The sequence below is a fragment of the Hyla sarda genome, chromosome 1 (assembly GCF_029499605.1).
Source record: "Hyla sarda isolate aHylSar1 chromosome 1, aHylSar1.hap1, whole genome shotgun sequence".
Lineage (NCBI taxonomy): Eukaryota > Metazoa > Chordata > Amphibia > Anura > Hylidae > Hyla > Hyla sarda.
Window position 1 is genome coordinate 533,160,762 of NC_079189.1, and position 12,009 is coordinate 533,172,770.

The window sequence follows — 12,009 nt, forward strand, 5'->3', positions numbered from 1 at the left end:
CCGAGTACAGTACCACCGCTTTATTCACTCTCTATAGCAATGATGAAGATAGCCGAGTAGACTGCCACCGCTTTATTCACTCTCTATAGTAATGATGAAGATAGCCGAGTACAGTACCGCTTTATTCACTCTATATAGTAATGATGAATATACCCGAGTACAGTACCGCTTTATTCACTCTCTATAGTAATGATGAAGATAGCTGAGTATAATCATGCTGCTCTACTCACTCTATAGTGCTGATGGATATACCCTAGTATAGTGCTGCTGGTTCATACACGCTCTATATTCATAAGAAATACAAGTACAAAAGCTACTGCTGCACTTAGTTTTTTGTTGGCTCTGATGGGTATGCTTAAAGTTTAAAAAAATATTTTTTAATATATCACTCCGTACCTAATCCTGACCATGTACATCTAATTTTTATGTGTCTAGCACCTTTATTTTTTTATTACACTTAATTTAGCTCACTAGTCTGAATTCCTCTCAAAGGGGAGGGGGCGTGGTCTAAAATTTAAGGTATCCACCCCCTCCCTTAGTATGCTGTCTGCTCACATCTCCCCTAGCATTAGCAAAACTACAACTCCCAGCTTGTCCTCACTGACAGTAGCGGGACACAAGGTGACAGTGGGAGGATTTTTCCTCCAGGTGTGAGCCCTGCGCTCACAGCTGTCAATCAAGGAAGTGTGTCCATGACATTGGTGATGACGCATGGACACAGCAGGACTAGTATGTGTCCAAGCAGGCTCATTGGATATACTGAACAACTGTGTACACTGATGTGCTTGGGGATTTTAATGCACATAATATCCTGTGATTACCACCAAAGCACATGCTGTAAGTGATGACATGAAGGCACAAGAGTTGTGCAAGTAGCTCCAAGTACCTAAAAGTTGTTTTAAAAGGTCACATTTCCATATGCAGTGAAAGGCCTTTTTCTTGGAGTAGTGCCACAAGTGGGTAGATAAAATGCATAGAAGAGAACTGTGCCCGTGGTCAGGACGCGGTGCCGCATAGCCATCACTGTATATGCCAGCTGTCAGACAAGGAGCTGTCCACCCACTTTTGTTTGAAGATAAAGAGATAGTGGCCATTTCTAACTAAAACCGAGAATACAATGGTGAATTCAGAAGGCAGGCCTTGGGAATGGTTGAGACAGATAACTAAACTGGGGGACGAAATTATTTACTTTACTGAAAAGGTTTGAAAAAGAACAGAGCGAAGACAAAAAGAAGCCAAGACAAAAAGTATGTTACAGCTGCTGAGCTAACAAACCACTTTATGAACATCTACCGGGGCGGCAAAGATTTACATTTCCTTACATTTAATACAATGAATTGATGAATTTGCCAGGGAGGGCGGCTATTCAAGTCTCTTACTAATCCTTAGAGCCAACTTCCCATGATCGCTATGTAAACAGATTCATCATCTATAACCAGCAACAAAGCCACATATTGTGTTAGGACATGTCAAGCTGGGACTGGGAAATAAATTAAATCCAGTGATCACCCATTCGGTGCAGCGTGATCAGAATTTTTGTCAGGAAAGCTGGGTGCCATCGTCTGTGAGTGTTCTAGTCATTACAATGGATGCATGTGGCAAAGGAAACATCTTCTAACGCTATGATGGAATAAAATCTACCTTTCTTTCATATACTATACTGGAGTGCTAAGGCGAACTGTTCCGCCCCCTCATGACGACACGCCCCGCCCCCTCAATGCAAGTCTATGGAGGGGGCGCGACGCTGTCACGCCCCCACCCATAGACTTGCATTGAGGGGGTGGGGAGGCGTGGCTATAATGTCACAAGCCCCCGGCGCCGGCTCCAGCGTTCAGAACAGTTTGTCCCAAACGCTGAGCAGCGGAGTACCCCTTTAAAGCAAATTCCAGCAATATTTTTTACATGGATTCTACCTCAAATTCAACTTGGAATCCTCATTCATGTCAATGGAAGGTTGAGATGAAGATTCCATTTTGCTTTAAGAATGGACGTGCCAACTCTGAAAGCAGATTAAAAAAAATAAAAAATAAAATAAATCCTTGTCAGTATTCATGTGCAGAACTCCGCTTGCAGCAGAGTCCAATTGTTTTCAATAGGATTCTGCTGTTCTGTGCACACTGCTGAATTTCAGCAGCAAAATTTCACTGGCAAAATGGACATGCGCTAAAACAATGAATAAATATGTTCATTCTTTGGGAGAAATTCAGCAGCACAATCCTACTGAAGTCATTCAGACTTGAATTTCTGTCCAACATCCGATCAATCGCCAATGGGTGGAGCTATGGCACCGTACACCGTGAAATGGGCCAGAAGCCATGAACTATTCATTGCATGCTAGTGGCACCAGATTACTGCAGGTCATCTCCTATATAACTCAATGGGAGATGAGCTTCAGTAAACCCAGCATCAACACTAGGCAATGAGCAGCGTATGGTATAGATCAGTGGTCTTCAACCTGCAGACCTCCAGATGTTGCAAAACTACAACTACCAGCATGCCCGGACAGCCGATGGCTGTCCGGGCATGCAGGGAGTTGTAGTTTTGCAACATCTGGAGGTCCACAGTTTGAAGACCACTGGTATAGATATATAAAGGAGTAGATTTAAATGTCAATGTTGCTACAATACAGAATGTTTGACAACGTAGGTAAAAAAGGAGAGGGCCTAGTATGTTAAAGGGGTAATCCGGCGCTTAGACATCTTATCCCCTATCCAAAGGATAGGGGATAAGATGCCTGATCGCAGGGGTCCGATTGCTGGCGATCACGGGGACGGAGCATAGTGAAGTCACGGCTCCCACCCTGTGTGACGTCATGCCCTGCCCCCTCAATGCAAGCCTATGGGAGGGGGCGTGACAGCTGTCACGCCCCTCCATAGGCTTGTATTGAGGGGGCAGAGAGTGACGTCACTATGCTCCGGGGCTGGGGGCTGATCCTAACGGGTGCGGTGTGGAAGATCACGTGGGTCCCCAGCGGCGGGACCCCTGTGATCAGGCATCTTATCCCCTATCCCTTTGATAGGGGATAAGATGTCAGCGTCAGAGTACCCCTTTAAAAGGTTTTCTCAAGAAAAAATATATACCAGTAAAACCAAAAGACTGATCTATGATATGATCACAGAGCTCAGACAGATCAATAATAAAAGATAACAGACTGCATGGAGCCTTTGTATGTAAACCTACCATTACAATCACGTTCCAGACCTTCCACCAAGTTCAATGGTCACAGCCCCCACCAGACAGGGAAATACTGCAGTCAGCTAGAAAAATTTACCTTTCTGTTCTAAACCCTCACATATGGAGATATTAAAGAGGTTCTTCCCCTAAATGTAGATGAAGATGCTGATGTCCGAGTTACTTTCAGGAATATTGCGAGGATATGCTATTCACTGTATGATCAACAGGGATATGATCTCTGGGAACATCACTGATCCTGAGAACGAAGGGGCTGCAGCACAGATTCACAGTTTCAGCTCTTTCACGGTTATTCTCATCACCAGGGTGCCTCTAGCTGTTGCGAGACTACAGCAGCCAGCATGCTTGCAACAGCTGGAGGTAAACTGGTTGGGAAACACTCGTCTACCAGCAGCGTCCAAGCTTAGGAACTGTAGCCCATTCACATGTCAGGTGGAATGGCAAAAAAAATAGGAGAAAGGAATACCCCTAACATTAGTTAAGTAAGAAAATTAAAAAGACAGCACAAAAATAATAGGAGACAAAAAGTACAGAACAGAAAAACAATAAATACCGTATTTATCGGCGTATAACACGCACTTTTTAGGCTAAAATTTTTAGCCTAAAGTCTGTGTGCGTGTTATACGCCGATACACCCCCAGAAAAGGCAGGGGGAGAGAGGCAGTCGCTGCCCGCTTCTCTACCCCTGCCTTTCCTGGGGTCTAGAGCGCTGCTGTCGGCCCTTTTCACCCCCCCGATAGCCAGGGAGAGAGAAGCGGCGCCGACAGCCAGGGGGAGAGAAGGGGCAGCGGCACCCATTGCCGGCGCCGCTGCCCCGTTGCCTCCCCCCATCCCCGGTGGCATAATTACCTGAGTCGGGTCCGCGCTGCTCCAGGCCTCCGTCGTGCGTCCCCGGCGTCGTTGCTATGCGCTGAACGGCGCGGCGCATGACGTCAGAGCGCCGCGCATAGCAACCGATAGTCAGGGGGACAGAACGGGCAGCGGCGCCGATAACCAGGGGGTGAAAAGGGCCGACAGCAGCGCTCTAGACCCCAGGAAAGGCAGGGGGAGAGAAGCGGGCAGCGACGGCCTCTCTCCCCCTGCCTTTCCTGGGGGTATATCGGGGTATACACGCGCACACACACGCACCCTCATTTTATCATGGATATTTGGGTAAAAAACTTTTTTTACCCAAATATCCTTGGTAAAATGAGGGTGCGTGTTATAGGCCGGTGCGTGGTATACCCCGATAAATACGGTATATTCAAGTCTGTGTTCATATCTGCGTTTTTTTGGAGGTTCCACCACATCATATGGTAAAATACCGTAATGGACTCCATTGAAAACAACGTGGTCTGTTTACAGAGTTGGATGAGTAAAGCTTACCGTAATGACTGCTTTGCTAAGGCAAATGGAGCCCCGGCATCCATATTCAGTCTCATCCTCAGATTTGTAGTAGCTCAACGTATTATTTTTTAAGATCACCCAGCGATCCTGCCATCCATGTATGTAGTTGGTCCACTAGAAAAACAAGAATACATAAAGGTTATATTAAAGTAATAAAACAGCAAGGCTCACTATAGGTGTAAGGAGAGAGAGAGAGAAAGCAAATGAAACCGCCTGTTGTAAAAGGCTGACCATGTACTGTACATCCATAGAAATCATCATATGGTTTGGGACTTTAAAGGGGAACTCCATCCATGGACATCTTATCCCCTATCCAAAAGGATAGGGGATAAGATGACTGATCTCGGAGGTCTCGCCACTGGGGAGACACGCGATCTATCTGCTGCACCCGGCGTTTGTCTAGAGCGTCGGGTGCAGCAACGGAGGCTCGTGATGTCACTGCCGCGCTCTGCTCGTGACATCACGGCCACGCCCCCTCAATGCAAGTCTATGGGAGGGGACGTGACAGCCCACATCGCCAGTCATCCGGCACGGAGAAAAGTTTGCTTCATGCACCAGATGTCTGGGGTGCTGCAGCCCAAATCGCGGGGGTCACCAGCGGCAGGACCCCCTGTGATCAGACATCTTATCCCCTATCCTTTGGATAGAGGACAAGATTTCTAGGGGCGGTAAATTGCCGTAAATGTTGGCACCCCTGAATTTTTTCTAGAAAATTTAAGTATTTCTCACAGAAAAAGATTGCTGTAACACATGTTTTGCAATACACATGTTTATTCTCTTTGTGTGCATTGGAACTAATCCAAAAAAGGGAAGAAAAAAAGAAAATTGGACATAATGTCACACCAAACTCCAAAAATGGGCTGGACAAAGTTAATGGCACCCTTTCAAAATTGTGGGAAAATAAGGTTGTTTCAAGCATGTGATGCTCCTTTAAACTCACCTGGGGCAAGTAACAGGTGTGGGCAATATAAAAAAAAAAAAAAAAAAAATCACACCGGAAAGCAGATAAAAAGGAGAGAAGTTCACTTAGTCTTTACATTGTGTCTGAGTGTACCACACTAAGCACGGACAACAGAAAGGAAAAGAGAACTGTCTGAGGACATGAGAACCAAAATTGTGGAAAAATATCAACAATCTCAAGGTTACAAGTCCATCTCCAGAGATCTAGATTTGCCTTTGTCTACAGTGCGCAACATTATCAAGAAGTTTGCAACCGATGGCACTGCAGCTAATCTCCCTGGGCATAGACGGAAGAGAGAAATTGATGAAAGGTGTCAACGCAGGATAGTCCAGATGGTGGATAAGCAGCCCCAAACAAGTTCCAAAGATATTCATTCTGTCTTGCAGGCTCAGGGAGCATCAGTGTCAGCGCGAACTATCCATCAACATTTAAATGAAACGCTATGGCAGGAGACCCGATACGGCTGGAGACTATAGCAGCCAGAAAGCTGGGTTTGAGTCCGAGATCTTGGGTCTTCCAGCAGGACAATGACCCCAAACATATGTAAAAAAGAACCCAGAAATGGATGGCAACAGAGTGCTGGAGAGTTCTGAAGTGGCCAGCAATGAGTCCAGATCTAAATCCCATTGAACACCTGTGGAGAGATCTTAAAATTGCTGTTGGGAAAAGGTGCCCTTCCAATAAGAGAGACTTGAAGCAGTTTGCAAAGGAAGAGTGGTCCAACATTCTGGCTGAGAGGTGTAAGAAGCTTATTGATGTTATAGGAAGCGACTGATTTCAGTTATTTTTTTCCAAAGGGTTTGGTGTGACATTATGTCCAATTTGCTTTATTTCCTCCCTTTTTTAGTTTCATTCCAATACACACAAAGGGAATAAACATGTGTATAGCAAAACATGTGTTACTGCAATCCTTTTCTGTGAGAAATACTTAATTTTCTAGAAAAATTTCAGGCGTGCCAATATTTACGGCAATGACTGTATAGTGACTATGGGATATAAACATCCAATTAATTATAAGAAGCAAATTTTTCAAGCCTGTTGGGACACGTATGCAGCTTTTCGACAAACAATGTTCATCCCGACAGGTCAAAAAGGGACACACTTGAGGGGTATTACCCAGGAGATCCAGTAATACCTGTATCCTGTGCTGTTGAGTGAGTTTTCATTTACAAAATACTTGAGTCAGCCAAGCAATAATTATGTTGCAATACACAGGAAGGCACCAATATGAAGCGAGGAATTAGACACCGATACAGGGCTAATAGAGTAAATCTATTCCAGAAGCAAAGGGCCAGGAAAGAACAGCTTAAAGCAGGTGATAGGTGGGGGAGTTTAATAGGATAACTACTGCTGGAAAACATGTAAATTGTGACATTGATTTTGAGCAAATTTTTTTATTTTTTTTTAAAACATACTCTACAAAATGTAAGAAAATATAAGAGGATCACCAATCTCTGAAAGCATATTTTCTTTCTATTTTAAGTTTAACAAACAGTTCTTAATAGCACTTTAATAAAATATGAAGTTTTGGAACCACTGACTAAGGGCTTGTTCACATGGCCATCGTGCTCCAGTAAATGGAGCTCCGTCGAAAGGACAGGAGTTCAGCAGAGAAGAAAATACTGCACATCCTAATTTTTTTTCTGCTGAACTCATGTAGAATAGTGGATAGATCGATTTAAGTCAGTGGGATTAGTTGGGACCTGGCAGAGTCAGCTGTTCTCCGACCCACTTTGCACACACAAAAAAATTAAATAAAAAAAGCAGAAGAAACAGGTTGAAGCACAACAGCAATGTGAACAGCCTTAGCGGTTTGCTGCTGACAGTACAAAGTGTGGAATACTTTTGTTTCATTCAAGTGTCATTAAAAACCAAAACACCCCACCTATTGCTAAAGTAAGTGGGAAGAAGCACTCAGCTAGAAGCTTCTCTCGAATCGTTCTAGTGATTGGTTGTGATCTCAGCATAGACTCCAGCCGATCAAAAATGTTTGACATTTCGGTGCTCAGACCCCCTTCAATTGTTAGTTATAGCCGAGTGAAGCACAGCAGCTTCATTCTCTGGTTCAGCACGCAATCTGACTTATTAAAAGGAAATGGGCTCCATAGACACCGTGTGCTGAGTTGGGGAGTGAAACGAGTTGCCTGCTACAACCAACGATCGGAGTGGATCTGGGCAGCAAGACCTCGACCAGTCTTAAAGTGTTACTGTCGCACAGACATGTCAAAAGTTATCAACGAAAGTCTCTTTGCCTGTCAACGGGACAGCTGCGTTATACCTTTTTGCCAGTATCCTAATATATCCTGGAACTTGAATGGGACCTAGGAAAAGTTCTGGGAATTTGTATTTGGTGTGTAAAATAAGCATTTAGTAAAACAGATCAGCTAAAAGGCTCTCAGTAAGGGTATGAACATAAATTCCTGTCCCCATTAATCGTATCTGTCATATCCATGACAACGGCAGCGCACCCCATTCACTTCTGCTGCCGAATGTAGTCACCCCAAGTGACTCCGTTTGGGACATATGGGCTATTTTAAACGGACTCATGACAGCGGCTGTTGTGCTTTTGAAATGGCGCACACGTTCAGAAAGGAGTGACAAGGTGACTTCTTTTGGCCATAGAATTGAATGGGGTCCGCTGCAACCGTTAACAGTGTATGCAGTTTTCGGCGGGATGCCCACGAATACAATTAACAGGGGCCAAAATGTAGCGTGTTCTGACCCTTTAGCAGACTTATGACAGGGGCTGTTGCACTTTTGAAATAGCACATAACTTCACAAAATAATTTACTATGAGTGACTAGTTCGGCCATAGAAGTGAACAGGGTCCACTGATCCCGTTAACAGTATATGTCGGCATCACGTTTTTGAAGGGGTGCCGACTGATACAGTTAACAGGGGCAGGAACATAGTGTGTTCCCCTAGATGAGGCCATAAGATGATGACCCCCGCCTTTTTCACTGCAAGCTGTCTTCACGTATCAGTGCAATGGCCAAGGTCCATTCCCAGGCCACAGGAAATAAGGGGCTTCCACACACCTGATGTCAATTATTTCAGACTGAGCAGATCACATTCCGACCTGTCTCCCCAGGCTGTCCCTATGGACACACAGACAAAAATCTCATGAATGTGGCCGCCTCTAGACTCCTGCATAACAGACTCAAAGTCCAAGATGCTGAAGTCTTCCAGGTAGCCCAAGTCAGACATCGCTTGCCAAACTACTGATTAGCAAGGTCTCCTACAAAATATACCTAAAAAAAAATATTTGCAGCATTAATGCCTGGTGCCAGCACTCCAGACCCAACCAAAGTCCATCCAAACACCCAAGACAATAGTGCGACATTCCAATATGCAGAGAAAAATATAGTGAATTTATTGCCAGCTATGCTGCTGTGATGTGATATTATAATTTTATATACATACATACATACATACACACACTGCTCAAAAAAAAAAAAAACAACACTAACGCTAAGTTTCCCACTTCTCAAAATTTGTGTGTTTCACTTTTTATTTTTTAGGTAGTACTACTACTCCCAGCATGGAATGCACTGTTCCATGATTGGTGTAGAAGTCCCTGTACTAATAGACAGATAGCCTCGGGTGTCACTCCTTATTGTCCATAATATAGCAGAGATGCGGAGCACCTCTCAACAGCGCTCACATCTCTGCACTACACTCGGGGCCGGATTCATATTTTCAGCCCAGAGTGGAGATCGGCTGGATGGTGGCAGCCAATCTCCGCTCTCAGAGAGAAATATAAATGAGTGATGTTTTATTCATATCACTGGCCGGCCGGAGTATAGTGCAGAGATGTAGAGCGCAGGAGAAAGCAGCTCTGCATCTCAGGGATGAAGGATGATCGTAGCGGGTGTCAGGAGTGACACCCACTGTGTGATCTGTCCTTAACTGCAGGTACTATTGCTCCCAACATGGAGCACACTCTGCTCCATGCTGGGAGCTGTAGTACCTGCATTGATAGACTGCAGCGAGTTTCACCCCTGACACCCGCTGTGATCCTCCTGTATAATGTATAGATGCGGCCGCTCTTCTATGGTCCCCTGCACTGACGTATATATACACATTCATATTTCCCACAGAGAGTTGTGATTGGCTAGAACCATATGGTCAATCACAGCTCTCTGCGGAAAATATGAAAAGATGGATAGATATACATACACACACACACACACACGTCAGTGCAGGGGGACCATAGAAGAGTGGCCGGCCGCATCTATACATTATACAGGAGGATCACAATGGGTGTGAGAAGTGACATGGGCGATCTGTCAATTAGAGCCGGCCGGCTCCTTACATGAAAGTGCGCTCAGCCTATCACCGACCGAGGCGGGACATTCTGCGGCCGGTGATAGGCTGACTGCTCTGTGATGTTCCCATCCCCAGCGTGAGGCCATTACCGTAGCAACGGGGGAAAGTAGGAAGGGGAGTTCAAGTTCATTTTGTTTATTTTTGCAGCCCGGGCACAGGAATATATAGTACAGTACAGATTTCCAGCGCCAGCGGCCCGCAACTCACAGGAGGACAAGGTGACATATAATTAGTTCCCCGATGTGGGGGATAGCGCAGCGCTGGGCAGATAATTCATTCATTCGAGGAAGGGGGAGAGGCCCAACCGGTATCGCGGTGTGGGAAAAATTCATATCGTGCAGAAAAAAAAATTCGGTATGAACCGGCATACCGCCCAGCACTAGCTCAGTGTAAACCTGCTTTCATCTGTGAAGAGCACAGGGCGCCAGTGGCGAATTTGCCAATCTTGGTGTTCTGCACGGTTTTGGGCTGTAAGCCCAACCCCCATCTGTGGATGTCGGGCCCTCATACCACCCTCTGTTTCTGACCATTTGAGTGGACACACGCACATTTGTAGCCTGCTGGAGGTCATTTTGCAGGGCTCTGGCAGTGCTCCACCTGCTCCTCCCCGCACAAAGGTGGAGGAAGCGGTCCTGCTGCTGGGGGTTGTTGAACTCCTCCATGTCTCCTGATGTACTGGCCTGCCTCCTGGTAGCTCCTCCATGCTCTGGACACTACGCTGACAGACACAGTAAACCTTCTTGCCACAGCTCACATTCATGTAACATCCTGGATGAGCTGCACTACCTGAGCCACTTGTGTGGGTTGTAAACTGTCTCATGCTACCACTAGAGTGAAAGCACCGCCAGCATTCAAAACATCAGCCAGGAAGCATAGGACCTGAGAAGTGGTCTGTGGTCCCCACCTGCAGAACCACTCATTTATGGGGGTGTCTTGCTAATTGCCTATAATTTTCACCTGTTGTCTGTTCCATTTGCACAACAGCATGTGAAATTGATTGTCAATCAGTGTTGCTTCCTGAGTGGACAGTGTGATTTGACAGAAGTGTCATTGACTTGGAGTTACATTGTGTTGTTTAAGGGTTCCCTTTATTGTTTTGAGCAGTGTATCACACACACAGACACCAACCAAGACTGCCGCAGTAATCTAAACTGCTGTAAATATAAGCTTTGGGGAAAAACATAGGAAAACCTATGCAAGCCTTTGTAGCTGCTGAGCCTTAATGGAAGTGTTCGTTATAAAGAGACAACAATAGGGCTCAGTTGGCATCCCCACTGATGGGGCGAGTGACTGGGTAGTACATATTAGCTGGCGGCAGCAAGGAAGGAAGTGTCCACATCCTGGTGGGCCTCATCTCTGCCATGAATATCGCTCTCCTCTTGGTCGGCACCCGCTGAAATCAAATGCTCACGTGCCCTGCGGCTGAGAGGAGAATTAACTGCGCTAAATTATTTATTTCCAGCTGGCTGTGCAAAGGTCACACAAACAAGTCTGGCATAATCCGGGCAGTGCCAAAGAAAGCAACGCCTTCATTCACAAACATTATCCCGCTCTGTGTAGTAAACACTGCAAATACAAACAAAACATAAAAAGTCATCTAAAAAGTCTCCAAAAAAGGAACAAACACTCCTGATCTTCTCACTGGGTTATCTATGAGGAGGGGGACACAACCACATCGGAGACTGCAGGCATGTGGAAGGAGAAGTTCCTTCTGTTACAGACACACCCTAGTGGACTTGAGAAATTCCAAACACTTCTATTAGGACATCTGATCATTTCCAACTGTAGAAGGAGAGGGCGGCACCGCGACATCCTCGTACTATCACAGGGCAGGACGCCTAGAGAAGGCGCGCGACATCTCTGTGTATTACAGCATTGAGTAAAGCAGCAAATATTTACTGGTGTCAAGTAAAGGTTTAAACCTACTTTAGTGTTGTGTTTTCCAATTAGTGTCTCCAGCTGTTGCAAAACTACAACTTCCAGCATGCCCGGACAGCCTTCGGCTGTCCGGGAATGCTGGAAGTTGTAGTTTTGCAACAGCTGGAGGCACACCGTTTTGAAAACACTCATTAGGGGACCTGTTCTGCACTTTGCTTTATGCAACTCCGACCAATATACCAGAGGTTCATTACTATTCCTGC

General features: G+C 45.5%; 1 protein-coding gene across 2 annotated transcripts in view; it reads right to left on the minus strand.

Annotated features, from left to right (window-relative positions):
- CERT1 (ceramide transporter 1) overlaps positions 1 to 12,009 on the minus strand; it is a 93,924-nt gene that overhangs the window by 75,042 nt on the left and 6,873 nt on the right. For both annotated transcript variants that reach the window (XM_056540207.1, XM_056540203.1), the window contains exon 3: positions 4,558 to 4,692. In XM_056540207.1, the coding sequence (XP_056396182.1) occupies positions 4,558 to 4,692 (135 nt within the window). The remainder of the gene's footprint in view (positions 1 to 4,557; positions 4,693 to 12,009) is intronic.